The sequence below is a fragment of the Ruditapes philippinarum genome, unplaced genomic scaffold (genome assembly GCF_026571515.1).
Source record: "Ruditapes philippinarum isolate M1 unplaced genomic scaffold, ASM2657151v2 ctg3094_1_1_1_1, whole genome shotgun sequence".
Classification (NCBI taxonomy): Eukaryota; Metazoa; Mollusca; class Bivalvia; order Venerida; family Veneridae; genus Ruditapes; species Ruditapes philippinarum.
In genome coordinates, this window is record NW_026858409.1 from 202,398 (window position 1) to 224,276 (window position 21,879).

At 31.7% G+C, this 21,879-nt stretch overlaps 1 protein-coding gene and 1 long non-coding RNA gene across 3 annotated transcripts in view; one reads left to right on the forward strand and one right to left on the reverse strand.

Annotated features, from left to right (window-relative positions):
- Window positions 1–1,735: 1,735 nt before the first annotated feature.
- On the reverse strand, window positions 1,736–7,269 carry LOC132753103 (uncharacterized). Its single transcript, XR_009628909.1, has 3 exons — window positions 7,109–7,269; window positions 4,398–4,460; window positions 1,736–3,164 (listed from the first exon to the last, which is right to left on the reverse strand). It is a non-coding gene; the product is annotated as an uncharacterized LOC132753103 (long non-coding RNA).
- A 4,101-nt stretch (window positions 7,270–11,370) lies between these two features.
- Window positions 11,371–21,879, forward strand: part of LOC132753093 (serine/threonine-protein kinase 10-like) — a 96,034-nt gene continuing 85,525 nt past the window's right edge. The window contains exons 1-3 of one of the 2 annotated variants that reach the window (XM_060743513.1): window positions 11,371–11,768; window positions 14,091–14,255; window positions 14,956–15,154. In XM_060743513.1, coding sequence (XP_060599496.1) covers window positions 11,610–11,768; window positions 14,091–14,255; window positions 14,956–15,154 — 523 coding nt within the window. In that variant the 5' untranslated portion in view covers window positions 11,371–11,609. The remainder of the gene's footprint in view (window positions 11,769–14,090; window positions 14,256–14,955; window positions 15,155–21,879) is intronic. The other variant, XM_060743514.1, reaches the window with a different exon arrangement.

The following is a 21,879-nucleotide window of genomic DNA, read 5'->3' on the forward strand; positions in this document are numbered from 1 at the left end:
TGATCTATGTTATAAAATTTCTTGTTTTTGAGCTTTTGGACCTCAGTGGGGTTCCTTTAAGAATGAAGATATACAACAGATTCAGTCAAGGGTAAAAGTTTAAGCCACTTTATTGCAACTGTTGCAAATGGCAAACAAAAGCAAAAATTTTGAAACTGAATAATATGTACATGTACAATACATGCCTATTGAATAACATTTTACGAAATTACAAAATAACCCGATGTCACAAATGCGTTAAAACAAATTTACAACTTGTGACTGTGCAATAGTGTGTTGAAAGAAGTACCAGTTTGAATGCAAATATTCTATGACCTACTTTTGATACAAATTTATAATAATTGACAACAAATTCCTGAAAATAATGTAAATATGCGATTTAAATGATTTGCTTGAACATTGTTATATAATTTGCTTGGCCTAGCAAATACAAATACAGGTTAAATATAAAGACAGGAAAGTACATAGGAGGGCAAAAAACACAATTATATAATAAAATTAGTAGCCATGAAGCTGACAAACTTATCCAAGTTAAAAAAATATTTTATAATTATGATGAAAAGTACATTTTTACATGAAGGGCTATATGATAATTATACTGCAGGAAAACGTTGTATGATAATTATGATTGTGAAAATTCAAAGAATAGCTAAAATTTTAATATAAAGGCAAAAATTAATAATAGGAAATAATACACCAAAATTATGAAATAAAGGTAAAATTTAGACAAAACATTTCACACCACCATATATATCAGAATGACGTAGGACAACAATAAAATAATGCATTAAAGGCACATCATGCCTCAGAAATCAATATTTTTTAATTCTTCAGAAATGTCTGACAAGTGTTTAATTGTGTTTTTATAATGGATTTAGTGCATGTAAGATGCAAAACAGCTTCAGTAAGTAGCGTTGAATTTGCAGTAATATGTTGTAAAGGTACCAAAATGTAAACAAAGTAGTATTTTGACTTTCATGCAAAATACTTATTCATTATAATTATATCCCATTGCCAACAGAACTATAGTTGTTAAACAATTGTTTCATGTATATGGCAAATGGGCAGTTCTTTGAAAACTGTAACAAGATACCAAAAATCAACAGATTTTGATAAATAAAAACTGGTAGCATTTCTCTAGCAAATTGGGCCTTTAATCAAAAAAAAGTCATCTGAAAAAGGAATTTTTTTCTTGATATGATCTACAGCATTAAAATTTATGTGCAAACACTTTTCCAAATACTGGCATATAAATCAAAAAGACATCTGAGAAATACTTGAAATGCTATCAAATAATGATAAGACAGGAAAAAGGGAGGTAACCAAAACAATACATCCTTATCAAAAAGACAATATTACACAAGATAAAGTATAATTCTTGTATAAAACAGTGAGGAAAATTATAACTGACAAAATGTAATTGCATTGAAATTAATAATAGTATATGTGACAAAAACAAACAGACACAATACATAAATTTAGTATATCTTTTAGTCAAATTGAGGTAAATATTGAAAGAAATCACTGGCAAATTAATAGCAAAAACAAATTATAGAATAAAATGGGAACTATTGAACACATTTTAATAAAAAAAAACAATCACCGGATGAATATTTGCAAATAATAATTTCATTTTTTATTATATCATAATTTTAATATATTAAATGGCAGTAAAAAAAAAACAGAAACACCAACAGTATGAAGTAAAGCATTTAAAAAAAATACTTAGTACAGAGGTAATCATAACTGCCATATGTTATTGCACAGTTATTTATGGCTCATATTACAGTTTTGTTTTTCTAATGGCTTAAAAAAAAAAAGTAACATAACATATGACAATCCACAAATTTTACTCTTCAAACATGCTTTGTACTATTTTCTATATCATGATTATGTTATGCGAATTATGTGATCTTTTAAGGTTCTCTTTACATCAAAAACTTGTATAATGTCCAAGTTTGTTTCTTAATAAAATATGGGGAAAAAAAGTAATACAAAAAAATACACCAAACAATTACAAACTTTGTGTTTCATTTATTTTTTTGCAATGATTTAGATGTAATTGATTAATTGTTACAGGTCTTAAGCTATCTAGCGAAACACGCCAATAAATTTTGAATGTTGGATGTTGGGCTCTTTATGTTTGTTTTTCTTACAGCATGAAAAACACTTATTTGTAAAGACTTGTGTTGGCCGAAAATAATCCAACTTCAGATCATATTGACCCTAATTTTATCTTAATTACCAAACAAAAAATTTATGTATAATGTCCATGCTTATGATGGAAGTAGCACCTTAAGTCTAGCAAACACTTATTTTCGATCTCAAGCAAATACAACATATACAGTACATACTCTGATAAATCTCCCCTCCTCTCCACTTATATAAATCCAAAGAAATTAGCACAAATTTCAACTGTTTATCATTCCAGTATATATAAATTAGTGAAAATAATAGTCTTTTTATCTTGTCAATATTTAACATTTTTTGTAATTTGATTAACCCGCCCTTTTGGAAAATGTAACACCCCTTGGTGCATTTATTAGAGAATATAAATTATTTACAAACACCCTTTTAAAAATCTTGCATTATAGGCATACATGCATTTAAAACATACAATATAATATTGAAAATACAGGTACATATTAATATAACATAATACATATTAACAGAGATCTAACATTACAAAGTATTTGTATTAAAAAAAACCCACAACATTATGTTTCAGTCTCTCATAACATATATACATATATAGGAATTTAGAAAAATAAAATGTATAAATTGCATTACACATATATAAATAGCACAATTACACAATTTCACTATCACCTGATAATCATACAAAAACAGTACAAAAATCATTCATATACAAATGTATATAAATGACATGAATCCTCATTCAAAATAATTCACAAAATTTCATCACAATTACATTCTTAGGTATTCAATATATCAATAGTGAAAAGTTTTACTAAACTAAATGCATTTCTACAAAATGAGCTCTATCCCTAAATACCGAGCCCCAGGCTTGTGTGTGCCGGTAAATTTCAGATTGGTTTTGAGACGCTGGTGCCCACGATTGATTGGGAGCTGAATGAGGGAAGTTGCCATGAACACCGGACGGATTCTGTCCATAACCAAAGTTGTGTCTCCTGTCAAGAGGTCTGAAATAAAAGAATAAATGTGCCGTGTCATGACAAAACCAACATAATGTGTTTGCGACCAGCATGGATACAGATAAGCCTGCGCATCCACGCAGTCTGATCAGGATCCATGCTGTTCGCTTACAGACCCTGTAACAAGTAAATAAACTGATAGCGAACAGCATGGATCCTGATCAGACTGCGCAGATGAGCAGGCTGGTCTGTAGCCATGCTGGTCGCAAACCCATTATGTTGGTTTTGTCGTAAAGCGGCTCAAATATTTTTACAACATACACTATTAAAAACAAAAATTTTAAATACATTTTAGATAACTGGTGGAAGCTGCTTTTACTCATGCATAAATGGTTACATAAATCAGTATTTCTCTATGATCTAGTAACACTCAGTAAATCTCTTTCTATTTATTTCACATATAATAACAATGAGTTTGTTAAACATTTGAGCCGCGTCACGACAAAACCAACACAATGCGTTTGCGACCAGCATGGATCCAGACCAGCCTGCGCATCTGTGCAGTCTGATCAGGATCCATGCTGTTTGCTTACAAACCCTATTACAAGTAGAGATACTGACATAAACAGTGCAGACCATGATCTGATTGCACTGACATAAACAGACCATGATCTGATTGTACTGACATAAACAGTACAGACCATGATCTGATTGTACTGACATAAACAGTGCAGACCATGATCTGATTGCACTGACATAAACAGTGCAGAAGATCTGATTGCACTGACATAAACAGTACAGACCAGAATCTGATTGCACTGACATAACCATTGCAGACCATTGTCTGATTGCACTGACATAAACAGTGCAGACCATGATCTGATTGCACTGACATAAACAGTGCAGAAGATCTGATTGCACTGACATAAACAGTGCAGACCAGAATCTGATTGCACTGACATAACCATTGCAGACCATTGTCTGATTGCACTGACATAAACAGTACAGACCATGATCTGATGGCACTGAAATAAACACAACAGACCATGATCAGATGTCACTGACATAAGCATTGCAGACCATGATCTGACTGTACTGGTTCCCGTAGGTAGATTCAACAGCTGCCAGCAGATTAAGAGATACCAATGTCTTCAATACACAAACTACAGCAGCAACTTGTTAGTGTGTCCTTCTCAAATTTAAGTTTGATTATTGAAAGCTTTAACAGTTTACCCAAAAAGTGGTTATTTGAAAACTGAAGATATAAAAGATTTTACTTACTGGCACACATGTTTCTCACTTTCACTTCTCTTATCTTTAACCATCTTTCTCTTGTTATATTCTCTGTAAAAACAAGTGATACTAACAAACTTACACACCATATCAACATAAATATATACATGTACTTAAAAACATATATAATTATGTTGAACAATCAACTTCTCATTTTACTGATCCTGTTGAATTGAATTCAGTATGCTTAACTTAATTAATTAATTAATTAATATAAATCAAAAAGGATGAAACAAATCTGAACAACATGTACCTTGTCAGTGATTCTTCCCAATCAAAGATTTTTTTTAAAAATCAAGCAGTTTTCTCAAATATCTAAAATTACACAAGCTTTTTTACTTTCTAAAATTTTAGCAATTTTAGTGATATTTTTTCCCAGAATTAAGAGGCTAAAGTCTCTTCCCAATTAAGTTAGAAAAACCACTACTTGTTACAGTTGTATAAGTTTCACTGTGTCATGATGAAATAACATTGTACATATGTCACGAAACTGTCATTAATAAATATCACGGATCTTAATTATAAATCCGTGTTGATATTATTAATAATGACATGCCTAAACATACAGGTCTTCCTTTAATTTGTGATTTATTACCTTCCTTTAATTTGTGATTTATTAACAGGATATGACCAAGGTTATAAATATTTTTTTCTAAATTTACAATGAAACTTTGATCTCAGGTATTTAATTGATTCATCAAAAAATGGCATATAGTTCTAAGATATACACTGACCAAATCAAAGTTCTGAAAAATTAGACAGATCGTGTGAAATTAAACTCGATCAGACTAAAGTCACAAAACCTTCTAGCCCGCTGATCTAAATTTGAGCTTTTTTAAAAATAATGTCATGCATTAATTAGTTAAAAAGTTGACATATGTTAAACCATCAAGAAACTGACAAAATACAAACGCAATTAATGTACATTATAATAATAATAAACTCTTTATTTAACGAAGGTAACTTATAAAGACAATACATCAAAGCATTAGATACAACACATATAATGCAAAATCTTATTTTCAACAAGGCCTTCAATAAAACATAAACATAACAACGGACATATTCAAGCAATTGTAAAGATTACAACATTCAGTAAATCTTAATCAACAAAGAAGACAGACATAATATTATGTTATAGTATAGGTAAATTTTCTATAATTCATCTCTAGATAATAATAAATGTTTGAAATGTGATTTAAATAATTTAAGACTTGAAATATTTCTTATTTTTAAAGGAATAGTGTTCCATAACTCCATACTAGAATAATAAAAAGTACGTTTCAAATAATTTGTTTTAGGTCGTTTATGCATAATATCTTTTTTATGTGTTGATCTTAGTAAGTAAGTTTTATTTTGAGATAACGGAATTAGATTAGAAATATATGCTGGCGTTAATTCATTCATCGCTTTATATACCATAATGCCAGAAAAGTATTTACATCTAGATGGAAAAGATAACCATTTCATATTTTGAAACATATCAAGAGAATTTGTTTTTACGGGTTTATTTAAAATAATTCTAGCGGTTCTTTTTTGTAATTTTTGTTATTCTATTTAGATCTGATTTGTTACATTGGGACCAAAATAATACATCCATAATCAAAAGTAGGGGCAATGTAAGCGTTATAAAATAATTGTTTCATTTCAGGTGTAAGAAATATTTGAATTCTTTTCAGCAGAGATATTTTAGAAGCAAGCTTAGAACATGTTTTTGTCAATATGTGTTTTCCAAGATAGACAGTTATCAATATGCAATCCAAGTAGCTTTTGACAATGAACATTATTTATACTCGAATTCTCAATATGCAGAGAAAGATTGCCTATGTTATTTATTTTACATTTTGATCCAATTATCATGCACGTGGTCTTTTCTGGATTTATGGCCATATTATTGAGAGTGCACCATTCCTGTATTTTTAGTAAGTCTAGTTGCAACTCAGACTGTATATTACTCAAACTTTGGTCAGCTATGTGTAATGTTGAATCGTCTGCATACATATCAATGTCTGAATTCGTAGTGACTGATATATCATTTACATATAAAAGAAACAGTATAGGACCTAAGATTGAGCCCTGTGGCACGCCTGATATAACCGGTAAGCTTTCAGATTTATCATTGTTGACTTTTACAATTTGCTCTCTGTTAGAGAGATATGACTGGAAAAATTGTACAGAGTTTTCAGAAAAATGATAAAGTTTTAATTTATGAATCAGTATATTATGGTCAACTAAATCAAAGGCTTTTTTAAAATCTAAAAATACAGCACCTATTATATTTCCATCATCAATATTCGTAAGCTAAGCATTTATAAGGCGGATCAAAGCCGTTTGGCAAGAATGATGTCTCCGGAAACCTGACTGGTGTTCATTAATGATATTGGTATAATGAAGATAATTATTTAGCTGATTAAAAGTTAAAACCACGAACCTTAATGTCAATTAAGGTCCAAACAAAAGTAGATTTAATGTTCAGTAATGTTACCACTTTAATTAAACGGCACGAACTTAATTAATAATACTGAATACATGACAGGCAATTAATTTATGAATCACTTCTCGGAAAAAAAACGTGTTAGAATTCGTAACGATATATCAAAAAATTATCATATTCAAAAGAAGAAAATAAACAAATCCAAATAGAATGACTGTATTGATACTTCATAACATCACACAAATTTCAATGTATATGTACTCACCTTAGCTAAAGACGAGTGCCTCCCTTTCTGTCGCTTTCTCTTTCTAATTTGGCAGCTGATGATCTCGCATCAGTACATGTACATTCACTCTGTTGACTGGTTTTGGATTTTACATATTAGTAAGAAAAATTATATTGACAAGAGTGCAAACGCCGAACACAGTCCATCTATTTTTAGCACAATCTGACCTACTAGCATCATGCAAAGAGTTTGTGATTTCCACATTGTATAAATAGACCGTAACGGCTAGGTTATGGGTCAAAGTTGAACACCACTAAATGTTTTTCTTCCCACATAAATGCGAATCAAAAGATGTTAAATCATTATTCTGTTTCGTTTTTATTTTACTCTAATTTTTTTCAACTTAAATTATAGTCAATTATTTGATGGAATTGTATAGCTCATTTGCAAAGAAGGAATTCCCGTGCAAGATCAATGTCCGCAATTGCTGAAGGCGTTCTTTCGAATTTGCAAGCATAAGTCTTATAGTTATCATAATTGTAAGCCACCTTCTATGGCCTATAACTTGAAAACACATAATGCCTAAGATTCATTTTTCTTCTTTCGCAGGAACAAACACTTGTTAAGCTTTATTTTAATAATGGATTTAACGTGATTTCAAAGCAAAAGGTGAAATAATTATTTTTTTTTCATAAAGGTAGGAAAACATAAAAAAGTATTATTTTGACTTTCATACAAAATACTAAATCACTATAACTGTTCAAATCATGAAGCTAAATATGGTTCACTTCATACTTCACAGAAAAAATGGCCAAAGAGTACTTTTCCGGGAAATGTAACAGGACATAAAAAAGTAAAAGAAAATGAAGTATTTATAATAGCATTTTTTTTTGGGGGGGGGGGGGGGGGGGGGGGGGGCTTGAATTTCGATTGAATTATATATAGCTAGCCCTTTTTGAGATTTGAAAACTCCTTGTTATGATTCTGTTTGCAAAATTATGTAAGATATTCACTTGAAAATTCACGCGCAAGTTTTCAGGATTGTGATTATTCTTTTCTAACAAGGATTTCACTGAATTATAGGCCTTTCACTAAATTTATATGTATTAAAACAATAATTATAGTATATATTACATTATAGTTTTTGATATTCGGCATACCCGAGAAATTTGCCAAACTAAGCCTATAAGACCAAGTCATATCACGGATTTATATAAAAATCCGTTGTCATATATTTTAATAAAACAAGTGAATAAAATGTGGCTGAGACATTTTTTACGAGATAATGCCAATTCTATATGAATTGTGGACTTGAAAGTATCTGGTTACCTTATATAACATAAATGTACCAGAACCTCATTTTATTAGTATGACACGTTAAAGAACACTGATGGACATTAAAAACGAATCAGTTTGTTTTTGCTTTTTTATAGGGAAGAGCATATTCGATTTTTTTTTGCATATTGAAGGACACAATTATCAGTTTCAAACTTGTTACTGTCACTGCCTCTGACAGTGCGGCCACATACACGCATCGAGGACATTTTGGAAGGGAAGTGGCCGTGCGACCACATACACTCATCACAAGATTCCCCTTCTCATACGGGAAAGGAACAAAGAGCTGTACGCCCCTTTACAATAAAAGGCCAGACTCTAAAAAAAATATGCCGTTTCCTTATTATTATAAAGAAGACTAATTTTTACAGATATGTCTTAGATTGGTTTATATATAACTATAATAACGCTGACCAAGCGGGTTTCGGATTTTGCTATTTTAAGTTTGCTATGACATTTTGAAAAGCTCATACATAATTTGTAGGAAAATATAGAGTTTACAGATTTTTCTTCATGTCGTTTTATGTATATAATAGAAAAAGTTCTGCAAGTTTAACGTTTCAAAAACGTTTTATATACATTTTACCTTTCACACTGTGTTTGCTTATATTAACCTGCGGGCATTTTAGCCAAATAACGCACTCAGTCCTGCTGTAGAAAAGGTAATGTGATTGACTGCAAGTAAAGGAAGGTTAAACTTGAGCAGACGACAGTGCTGACTCTGGTAAGACTGTACAGATTTGCAAGTCTAACCATTCACCTCATGAATTTGATAAATTGACTTTTCAAGCTTCCATTTATTTTAGAACTGTCCATTATCAAGATAGAAATATAAAAATCTAAGTTCTGTCAACTATAACAGTACAGAGCTTGATCAGACTGCGTTGATGTTAGCCTGGCTTTTATAATAATTCATGGTAAAGGTGTAATGTTGTTTACAGTGAATTGTCATATTTTACTTTTGATCAAACACATCGGACTAGTGATCTATGGATTGGTGGCTATGTGGGTTCAAGTCCCGTCAGACTCAGGAGCTGGTTGGTAGAGCAAGAAACTTAATATTCATTGCTTCACACCCGTGTTTTCACTTAAAATTTTCTGCTATCATACTCAAAACTAATTCAAAGTTTAAGACGACACTGGGTTGATATTTTTCTTGCCTCACCCTAAGTGATGATTGTTTAAGTGTATAAGTCCCTTGATTTATTTCAAACTTGAGATATTTTGTAGGAAAAAAAAACAATCAAACAAAAAACCACCCAGCCTTTTTCACAGATTTTTGAAGCTATCATTAATTTTAACCCGCTAAAAATATTTCATGAAATGGGGAAAACAAATCCACACATAGCTTTAATGGACAGTAAGCCTATAACGATGAAATTGACCTTATCTGCGTAATATAATTATACCAACCAAGTTAATAACCTACTTGTAGTAATCATCTAAATTTCCATTAAAAATGTGGTGTGCGTGTAATATAGAGTTGAGTTCCATACTAATTCTGTGGGACTTAATATTGTACAGGATATAATACATGTATATGAAAGGGTTTGGTCAAAACTTACCAGGATCAGTTTAATTTAAGCCAACATGTATTGTGTTCATATTACTAGATAGCTTATTCAGGATTTAACATTATAGTTTTCTTTACAAATCCTATTTTTAGGAAAAATCAGAATAGAAAATATAAGAATAGGAAATATAAAATAAGGACTATATTTATGTGATACTACCGTATACATGAAATCAGGGTCTTTCAAATAGAATTATTTGAAAGACCCTGATGAAATTCACCATGTATATGTAAACTACATCACTGGAAGAAGTATATTAGCAATAACACATTTAAAACAATGTTTAATAGAATACAATTGTGTAATCCTTTGAAAGAAGATAATTTAGTTCCTTTCAAAATTCAAGTGTGATGATCAAGGGAAACAATCCAATAGCACAGTTATAACAAATTTCATAGGCAGTTGTTCCCCTTACAATTTGACTGCGTTATTTCCCGCAAAAGGGTGGGACAGGGGTCATAATGGACTGATAGATTTTAATTTAGCTAGATAATTCTGACCATAGGCATAAACACTCCCTTTTAGAGGTTTGTAGAATCTCAAATTTGATTGAATGTAACGATTTTTAACGCAATTGTCGATACTTAATTAAACCGTCTTTTTTCAGATGTAACTAAACTAAAATTTACTTACGTTTTAGAATCTACGTTTAAACTCGTTATATTCAATCAAATTTGGGTTCTACAAACCTCTCAAAAGGATTTTTATCCCGAAACCAAGTGCCTTTATGATTCTGACATGTTTATGACATAAAATATACTACAATCTACATGTGACATAAAAAAAGTTCTTGAAATATGACTGTGTTGCGATCAAATATCAGTGCTTCTATAATTTTCAAGAAATTGTGTCTATAGATCTGCGCTTTTATGTCTTTGCTGTTATATTTTTTTAAGTACGAGCACCAAATGATGATAAACTTGCAGCCTGTGGAATAGTAGAGCAGTAGTTATTAAAGGAAGATAATTAAGTTATATTATGTCATAGATTACGATGGACCACGGCTTTTATTACGTTATTAAAACCGTGGTGAAACTCAATTTTGGTGTGATTTTTTTTTATATGAAATGCATTAGTTATTAAAATGCCTAGAACTATCCTCACGTTAAGTTAAATCACGCATTAAGTACTAACATTGATTCTACAAGTCCTCGTGCAAGTTTGATCTATAAATATAAATTAGCACGGGCTTTAATTTAACTCTGAGTTAAAATCTAAATCCATGATTATAGCCGTGCTTACATAATATCCCAATATTAAAGTTTATATTTCCCTTTCACCCATAGCACGGTTGGTCATCTCTTCAAATTATTTATGGGCAAATTATAACTGGTTAAATAAACACCCCTACAAATATAGTAGACGCGGTCCGTAATAGAACACGGAAGTAAATATTGTGTACTCCATGCGCATGCGCAAGTGGAAACAAGATGGAGTATTTCCACCGTAATAAATAAGTGAAAGTCCTTGAAAATGTTACTAAATCGGACTATTTTAAGTTAATTATCAAATTTCAATTGTCACATGCATTTATTATATTATGATACTCATTCATGAATGCGAATGATTCTTAAATTACCGCAGACATTAACAAAGACTTCCTAGAAACTGTCAGATTTTGACGTGAAAAAATGTCATTTTTGAGCAGCTTCAAAAAGCTGTTTGGTCTAGGAAGAGAAGGAGGGCGTAACCCCCTAGAAAATAGAAATATAATAAGAGACAAAGACCCAAATCATGTATGGGATATCATTGGTGAGCTCGGTGATGGCGCTTTTGGAAAGGTGTACAAGGTAAAAATTTCAAAAGTTCAATGGAAAACAAATGCCCACAAGTGTAAAGGGTGGGGTACCAAAGATATGAAATAGTGTAGGCCTGTATCTGAAAGATTGACATGCAATATAATGGTGTTCAATTTTTAGAGTCTAATTATGATTGACTTTAGAGGTATTGCTTGCTAAAGTGTGTCAGTCTGTATATCCCGAAACAACCAATTTTCAATCACAACCTAAATTCAAACACATTCTTAATTCTGTGGCACTGATGTCATGTCTGACTAAATTGCATAAAGTCACATGTTGTATTAACTTCAAAACTTGCAGAAATGCCATACTTGATTAATTGTCAGTTGTTATCAGTAAAACAATAAGAAACTGTTTGTTTTAAGTGACACAATATAAATTGTCCAACTTCAACTATATCAAAATAGTCACTTGTTTAAAATAGTGGAAAAATTTTTCCAAGCAAGTTAATTTTTTTTTATAAAGTATTGGCTAAAGAGTTTTACCATTTACCTCAGTCCTAAGTGTATTTAAAACATTTATTTTATATGATGTACCACTAAATATTCATCAGACTTTACATGGGGGTCCTTATTAATAAAATCTTTTATTGTTATCAATTTTTTCATGTGATGATTGTAGAATAATTGTTTTGTAGGCAATAGCAACTGGCAGATCCTAAACAAGTTTTCCGTATTTGCTAGTATTATAAAGTGGGGAAGGTAAAAATGCTGTAAAGATTGGATGCATTTATCATTTTGCAACCCAAATAGCGTACTAAGAAGTGACAACCTTTAACTGCCTTTTTATACACATTAACATTAGTCATACCAATGCATTGCACTGAACATATGTTATAACATTAAGTGTAAGTTTTTTTAAAATCTTGAAAAAAACTGTTGAAAATTGTTGAATGGACTGTTGTGAAATTTTCTACAATTCTTAATAGCCCTGATTTATCTTGAACAAATTTTCCATAATGATTACCCTGCTGTTTGAATTAGGTAAAATATTTCTGAGAGTGACCTGAGTGGGTCATATCGTTTTTTTATTTGAATTTCTAAGAAAGATCAAGACTTGTTGAAAATGTACCAACCTTAAAATGAAAAAGTGTTGATAGATGCATTAATAGCTAAAATAAATTTGAAGTATAATTTCTCCTTCCATTTATTATTGGCTAAAAATGGCTTAACTGATTGAATATTGGTTGTCCCGGGATACAAATTAGTGCTGGCAATCAGGCGGAAGGTGTTTAACTTAATGTATATTACTTTTGTTTTTGCACATGTATGCACTTTTGCATTAAATTAGTGACAATGTGTACAAACCGACGTGTACTAAGCAAACTATTGGATAAAAGTCAAACCATCCCAAAGATCATCTGGCTCGCTGTTATTACAGGCCAAATATTTTTTCTCCATAAACTTTGGTTGTTGGAAAGCAGCTTATAGAGCTATACAATAGTCCAACTAATTGTACTACCGATGCGATATGGTGCTATTTTGTGTATGGGCAAGTATCTTACTTGTTTCAATATGAATTTCATACACACATGCCAGAACACTCCTGCTTACTGAATCTTCATGTGTTTACTGTTATAAATCTTTTAGATATTAAACATTGGAAAACACAAGTCGGGTGACTCCTAGCTTATACAGTTATAGCAGGGAGGGCAAAATCAATTGTCAGTATTACCCAGGTTGTCCCACAGCCTGTACGAACCTGTGAATTATTTTTGGAAATCATGATATTGCTATTGCTGACAAGTAAAGATATGCTTCAGATAATATTTAATATGGACCTGTAAGTTCAGATTTTGTCAGCCCTGTTAAAATTATTAAAGACATTTAATAAATTTATGTTTCAAATTTTTAGTTTGAAAAAGCAGATAAAATGCACAAACATGCAACAGTAACAATGTAGATCTGAAATAATATTTGAAATAAGAACTAAAACAGATATACCCTCAAACTCCTCTATGTAGTGCAATGAAATTCAAATAGTTACCTGTCTTACTATACTCTTAAAAAGAGGGATGTATCATTTGAAACTGACAGTAGTAAAAAATAGCCTGGAGGTGCCTGAGGTCTCAAATTGTTAAATTTGTTTTGTCCAAGTTTAGCACCATGTTTGTAACAAGGAATCATACATAGTCTCAAAATCTCTTGTCTGAAGTGGACTGTTACCTACCTATCCAGCTGTGGAATTTGGTAAGGTTTCACATATATGCTGACTGGTCTTGTTCTGCTCTCATGGATTAAGCATTGACATTTTTGTTATTGCTGCAGCATTGAGGGAGTTGTAATTCATTCTAACAATCATGAACACTTTCAGGCTCAGAATAGAGATAATGGAACATTGGCTGCATTGAAACAAGTTGAGATTAAAGCGGATGATGATTTGGAAGACTTCCTTGTAGAAATAGACATCTTGACCAAGTGTAAACATGTAAATGTTGTTGGGTTATATGAGACATACTTTTTTGGAGGAAAATTATGGGTAGGTATAGTAATAATTGGAACTTCATACAAATTTATAATTTGAACTTTATAAAACTTTATAGTTTGTACCATTCCTTAAAATTGTACAATACTGTACACCTGTTGTTAAAAGGTTTGCCTGCATTCATATGTATTAAAACTTTGTCGATAAAAACAGTGAACCAATATTTGTCATCTGATGTCGATATATCATTGATATGCTTTGCAGTTTGCGCTGAATCAATGACAGTTTTTATGTATGCAATATCACTAAACCTTCCTTCACTCAAAATTTACACAGTGGACAGTTTATAAACTTCGGTCATTTGTTTTTACTCACCATTAACTGATTTTTTTCATGAGAGGAAGCTATCCAGCTTCTTCTTACAGAAGGATAGAGGTGGTATTCAGAGTTTCAGATGTATCATGGTACGGTCCATGTCTGATTATGAGACGTAAATTTCAAATAAAGAATCTGGAGTAGGTCTAAAAATTGAATGCAACAGAAAAACTGATTGAAAAGTAATAGCTTTAATTTAGTGCTGTACCTGTAGTAATTAGTAATATGGTAAAAAGGTGAATGTATGCTGTAGAGATGAATTATAACATTAAAATATTTATTGTTAAATGTTGACCTCACCATGACAGTCAGAAACTAAAAATCTGTTCCTTCTTTGCAAATAATGATCACCTAGTTATTGTTTTCTTCTTTTTCACAGATGTACATTGAGTTTTGTGGTGGTGGGGCTGTGGACAGTATCATGGTTGACCTTGAGAAACCACTGAATGAGAACCAGATCCGATATGTATGTCATGAAATGTGTATAGCATTGGCATTTGTCCATAGACAGCATGTCATACACAGGGATCTTAAAGCAGGAAATGTTCTTCTTACATTAGATGGAGAAGTCAAACTTGGTAAGATTTTCTTTATTGATACACTTGGTGTTTAAGGTATCAAAGCGTGATTTATGTATTTGGAATGAACTAGTATGATGTTTTTAACACTACATCAATTTTCCAGAACATACTGGTTTACAAAGTACATTATGGTATATTTTTGTTTATACAGATTTATTTTAGTTTGATTGTGTTTGAAGCTATAAGCTGATTGAAACACTCTCCAGTCAGTTCCTGAAACCAACCAGTACTAAGCAATAAGTGTAGTTTCTTGCTTACGGATACATTGGCTTGCCCTTGACAGGGTTTGAACCCATGTGGTCAGCAATCCTTAGAATACTAGTAGTCTGATGCATATACCACTCAGGCACACTGCCACTCATTTATCATTACAATTATACAGAGCAACAGATAAGCTTTAAAAGTGAATTGGGTATTACTCCATCATTTCCTTTGGAATTGGGTATTGGCTCCATTTAATTGGGTATTCCAAAACTCGATACCCTATGATTTCAAGATCAATTGGGTATTCAATTATGAAGTTATGAATTTTATGGTTTCAATATCAAATAAAATTTTAAACTGTTTTATAAACAAAATAGGATAACAATTTTACTAGAACTTTTCACAATTGTTTTTATTTTTTATATAAAATCTTCATGTTATATTCATAATACTTTTAACAAAAATTCGTTTTCTGACTGATTTTGATATTTTACTACTGTTTAGTTCAATTATTTTCCCTTTTACCGACGCCATATTGTCTTCAAAGTGTCTATTGATACAGCTGGGGGGCGGGTGACCTACTTAATACGTCTCTGCAGGTCTGTTAAGACCGTCGACCTGAGTAGAACAAATCGACGGTTCTCATGCTTATTGAGATGGCTTATTAGTCGGTCTTTGGAGACGAGGACCGTCGAAGACCGGAGCACCGTTGATTAGTTAGCAGTGATTCGGGAATATTCGGATAGCATGCATATCCATATAATTTGTCCAAAACTACGAGCGTACGACACATTAATTTTGTGGTGATGAAAATGACAATACGCACTGGTTTTTAAGACAATAGTGTATTTTATTTTTTTAAATGGGTTTTGATACGCATTCTTAAAAAATCAATTGCGTATTTTATAAAATTAATTGTGTAGATACGCAAATACGCACCTTATCTGTTGCTCTGATTATAGTATATGTGTTGCATTGTCACTCCTTTAGATTTGCTTATAGAATAGTCCTCTTTTATGTTAACAGTTACATATATATGTGAGCCTCTTAAAAATAATTGTTCGACTCAAGCCTTGTCTGTTATCTCCATTCTCTAACTTTTAAATAGCAAAACAAACATTTATATAATACAATGTATAATTTAATATTTCGGCTATTACTTAATAACTCAATGAAGTAATTTTCAATTGTTTAAAACAATGCAAATTCACCCTACCTAACGGCTTCTGGCCCCAATCCCCTATTACTCATAGGTCATAAGGGTTAGCTCTAGTATTTAATTCAAAAACACATTGCTTTTTTGCGGCTTTGTGTGCTTTAAACAGAGTCATCCAAGTGTCTGTTTAATCACTTTTGTATGAAAATTGTGCAAAGTTGGTCATTGTGTATGGATAGAAAGTACCTAGCTTTGAATCACAAATTACTTAACTATACTTAATGTGCTTTAAACATGACATGTAAAGGTCATCATTATTAACATTGGCCAGTCTACACTTTCATGAGGTGTCATTCGGACACTTTACTATGTGCTGGTTGGTTTTAGTAACTTGAGTCTTGATCTCAGAATCACTGAAATTGAAAACATGCTGATTAAGGCACTATAATGAGGATAGGTATATTAAATATGATCGATGGAAAGAAATACAAAAGTTGGACAAGAAATTATCACCTAACGCCCTTGATACTTATATATGGCACATTTATGATTAATTTTGCCTTCAGATACAGGAAGCCTAGTCTTTTATGATAATGGACTTCACTGTTGAGTGTTCACTTAATAATAAATTGATGCATATTTTCAAATTTCTCCCCAAAATAATGAATGGTTTTGCCCAGATTGAAAAAAAACATAGACAAGATTGAAGTGTTTTTGAGATATTTAGCACAGGAAAGATTAAGTGAGTTGCAGTGACGTCAAAGAGCCTAATAACATAAAATTCTTTAAGTGAAGCACTTAAGATGGAAAATCAGCTAAAGATAATGAAGAAATATACTCAGAATTAAATTGACAATCAAAATTTAGTGCAATTGAGTAAAAAGTGTTTCAATCATAATGCCTCTCATTTTTGGGTAATTTTGAACAACAATGAAAAAAATGATTATTTTTGAAAATCGAGGTGAGGGAATGATCTGAAAATTTGCACACAAGTTATTGGGTCAGACCTACATCAAATGGTACACAAATCTCGGAAAAATGTTTCCATTCCTGTCATGACAAAAAACCTCAGTGGAGTCCCTTTAAAGGGATTTCATTTATCAGTAAGTGATAAGCTCACTATTAAAGATATTGCGAGACTAGGGATTAGCAGACTGACTGCTCTGTAGGTTTATTTTGCAACTCAGAGGAAGGAAGTAACTAACTTGTGTTCCCATAAAAAATTGCTTACTTTTCTTCCCATATAAATGTTTTGTTGTCATGATAAAAACCAATTAGAGTTGCTGTAGTTCAGAAATCAATATTTTACTTAATTATTTAGAATGGACATGACAGATACCCATTATTGTGTATACAGTGTTAATCTACTGTTGCCTGATGATAACATTGATAATGATTAAGCTATGAATGACATGGCCATTTAAACATCATGTTTTTTTTTTTTGTAAGTTGAATAGAAGAATGATGATGATGCTTTAACAATAGATTTAATGGCTAAACTGTAGAAATCATTTTTTTGATTCATTTAGGTTTTGCATCTTTAGCCTGCTGAATTTATTAAGTGCACTAAGTCTTTTCCAGCTTTCATTTTTAGCTCGACTTTTCTATGAAAAGGGGAGCTATCCTACTCGCCCCGGCGTCGGCGTCGGCGTCACACCTTGGTTAAGTTTTTCGTACCACCCCACTTTATTTCAGAAGTATTACAAGTATGGCTTTGAAACTTACCATACTTGTTCACCATCATAACCTCCATCTACAGACAATAGTACATAACTCTGTCAAGGTTTTTGACAGAATTATGGCCCTTTTTTGACTTAGAAAGTGTATTGAGCTTGGTTAAGTTTTTTGTACCACCTCACTTTATTTCAAAACCATTGGAGGTATTGCTTTGAAACTGACCATACTTGTTTACCATCACGACCTTCATCAACAGACAAGAGGACATAACTCTGTCAAGGTTTTTGACAGAATTATGCCCCTTTTTGACTTAGAAAATACATTGAATATGGGTAAAAATCCACTTATTGCCTTAACCCTTTGAGATATTGCTTTGAAACTTTTAATGCTATTTCACATCATTACCCCCATCTGTACGCAAGAGAAGGTAACTCTGTCAAGGATTTGTTTTAAAAATTAAGGCCTTTTATCGACTTAGAATCTTGGTTAAGTTTTTTAGTACCAGTCCACTTTTTGACTGAACTGTTTGAGATATTAATTTGAAAGTTGGAATACTTGTTTACAATCATGATTCCCAAACATGTCCAGGAGAAGGTAATTCTGTCAAAGATTTTATTTGAATTATGGCCCTTAACTGTCAATGTTTTGTATTATAGGCAAGCACTAAAAAACTTAAAAAATCTAAAAAAATTCATTATAATAATAACTATAATACTTTCACATACAAAGTCAAATCTATATATTATGCTGATTGTACAAAAATATACTGCTTCCTTGGCATAGATTTCTTGAAAAATTATGTTATTATGTCATTTACCAAGGTGTTCTGAGTGACGTAAAAATACCTTATTCTCTCAAAGTGGGTTTAATACTATTAAATTTATTTAAGGCTCAACTCAGTTTTTTTTTCTTTCTTACCAGCCCTCTTTTGACTTAAACATTTCAAACTTTGCTGCAGTGTTCAAGGGTATCACACAATTCAGTAAAATAATTCTTCACTAAATATCTTAATGCTCATGGCCATTGTTCACTTTAAAAATACAGAGATTCTTGTATTGCCTTTTACTGCAAAAACTTTTTTTATTGGCAAGCAATAAAAAAGTCGAGCGCGCTGTCTTACGGACAGCTCTTGTTGGTATTGCCCTTTTCCATTTATGGAACTGTCCTTTTGCATTTTCCAATTTTTGGAATCGTCTTTTTTCATTTCTGAACTGTCCTTTTCCAGATTTGGAACTGTCCTTTTCCAGTTTTGGAACTGTCCTTTATGAATGTTTGGGATATCAAGATGATAACATAAATGTTAGTCAGCCAACACCTTACACTGTTGGCATATATATTAATAATTTTTATTATCTACTCCACCAGGATAATGGTTAAAGAATCTTAACTTTAGAAATGAAATATAAATATTGACTTTTTAACCCTAAATGTGACTAATATTTAAAGAATTCAGCATTGAATATCTTCAGTAGACATAGTAAATTAAAAAAAAAGAAATAAGAGAAAAAAAAACACTTTCAACAGTTTTAAAATGGATATGCAAGAACCAGAAAATGTCTTGTCTGCAGTAAGTGAAAAGTTGCAGAAAACCTATTTTTGTCTGAAAGTTTTTTTCCTTTATTTATTGCTTTGTAACAAAACATGTTTAGAGTGGTTTTATAAATCTTATTGTTTCATTTGTTGTTAGAATGTGGTTTTATATTTGATATCAAATACCTTGTAACATGAGAAGTTTAAATCGTAAACCCCCAAGTGTGAATGAGAGTTTTAAAAGAGATACACCCATAGTGTCGGAATTCTTGTGGCAATCTTCACTTTGATTTGTATTTATATATGATGAGTTATTTCTTACACATTGGAGTATATTCAAATAGAAAAATACTTCAGATTTCTATATATTTGATTTTTTTTTAAAACTCATTTTTTTCTGTAAAATAATAAGAAGTTAGGAGCATTATGCATTTTTAGGGGCTGTGGGGGGGAGGGGCTGGCGGTAGGGTAGGGGGGAGTGTTGGGGGTTAATAATTTCCCATAAAATAAATGGGCTAGCTGCAGCTATATAGTTTAAATCTGCTTTCTCATTGACATTTGAAGAAAAAGCCCATTTTTACTGACATTAATCTTCATCTTAGTACAGTAATGGGATGACTTCTATTAGATTTCAATAGGAGTTAAACAGTTACTGTACCAAGGTGACAATTAGGTTTAGCTAATTATAGGTTTGGAGTCTGCAAATTTTACACCAGCACTTGATATACCTGTACTGATGGCAAAGGCTAATCACTTAGGGCTCTTGCAGGTCATTATCAGGGTAAAGTTATTTCAATGTCAAGAAAAGAAAGTTTATCACATATTCCGTGACTCTTATGCGACTTTGTAAAAATGGTATGCATGGTTGTGCATATATATGATGTGACATCAATTGTGTTACACAAACATAATGCAAAGACAGGCTAAATGTTAGTGTAGGTGCGTCAATAAAAAATGATTCTTTTACACTTTAAAACAGTCTTTATTTTGTGTATGTGATAAAGGGGATATTAAAGTTGTGTAGGTTCATTACTGACTTTATTGAATTTGTTGAATAAAATAATATTATGCTCGCCTAATAAAAATTTATTCAACTCTTTCAATAAATTCAGTATTGAACTTACACTCATTTAATATCTTCTATATAACTTTTTCAAACAATTTGAAAAAAAGAGTTTTTTCTCTCCCAAAGTACCTACTAAATATTTACTCTATCAGACTGATTCCCATAGGGGTGAGAATGAAAAATGAAGTAAAATGACATTGATTTCTATTTATAACAGGATGCAGATTTTTATTTTATCTTTTTTATGGTTCAAGATAATGATGACACATTGAATGTAACTTTAATGAAATAAATGTACTATAATACTAATAACACTTGTATCAAATGGGAGAAACCAAATTTTATGATTCACTTGTGAAAATAAAACCTATTAGTCACCCACTGTTTTTTTTTTAATAATTACAAGAGGAAATATAATGTAATTATAGAGTCAGTTTAAAGTACTTAAGTATTGCATAAGATTTTTATGCCCCCACAATGTGGGAGCATATAGCGTTGCACTTGTCCGTCCGTCCGTCAATCCGTCAGTCAGTCAGTCCGTCCGTACGTCCCGAAATCTTGTGAACGCAACTCCTCTTAAACCGGATGGCAGATTTTGCTTAAACTTACAGGGATGAACAACCTTAATGTGTAAATGGTAGTAAAGGAAGGAATTTTCGCTGCGACCAAATTTAATAGAATTATGGCCCTTTGTTGATTTTTTCACTGGATACTATGTAGAAATTTTGTGAACGCAACTCCTCTTAAACCGGTTGGCAGATTTTGCTTAAACTTACAGGGATGAACAACCTTAATGTGTAGATGGTAGTAAAGGAAGGAATTTTTGCTGCGACCAAATTTAACAGAATTATGGCCCTTTGTTGATTTTTTCACTATATACTACATGTATGTAGAAATTTTGTGAACGCAACTCCTCTTAAACCGGATGGCAGATTTTGCTTAAACTTACAGGGATGAACAACCTTAATGTGTAGATGGCAGTAAAGGAAGGAATTTTCGCTGCGACCACATTTTACAGAATTATGGCCCTTTGATGATTTTTTCACTATATACTATGTAGAAATTTTGTGAATGCAACTCTTCTTAAAC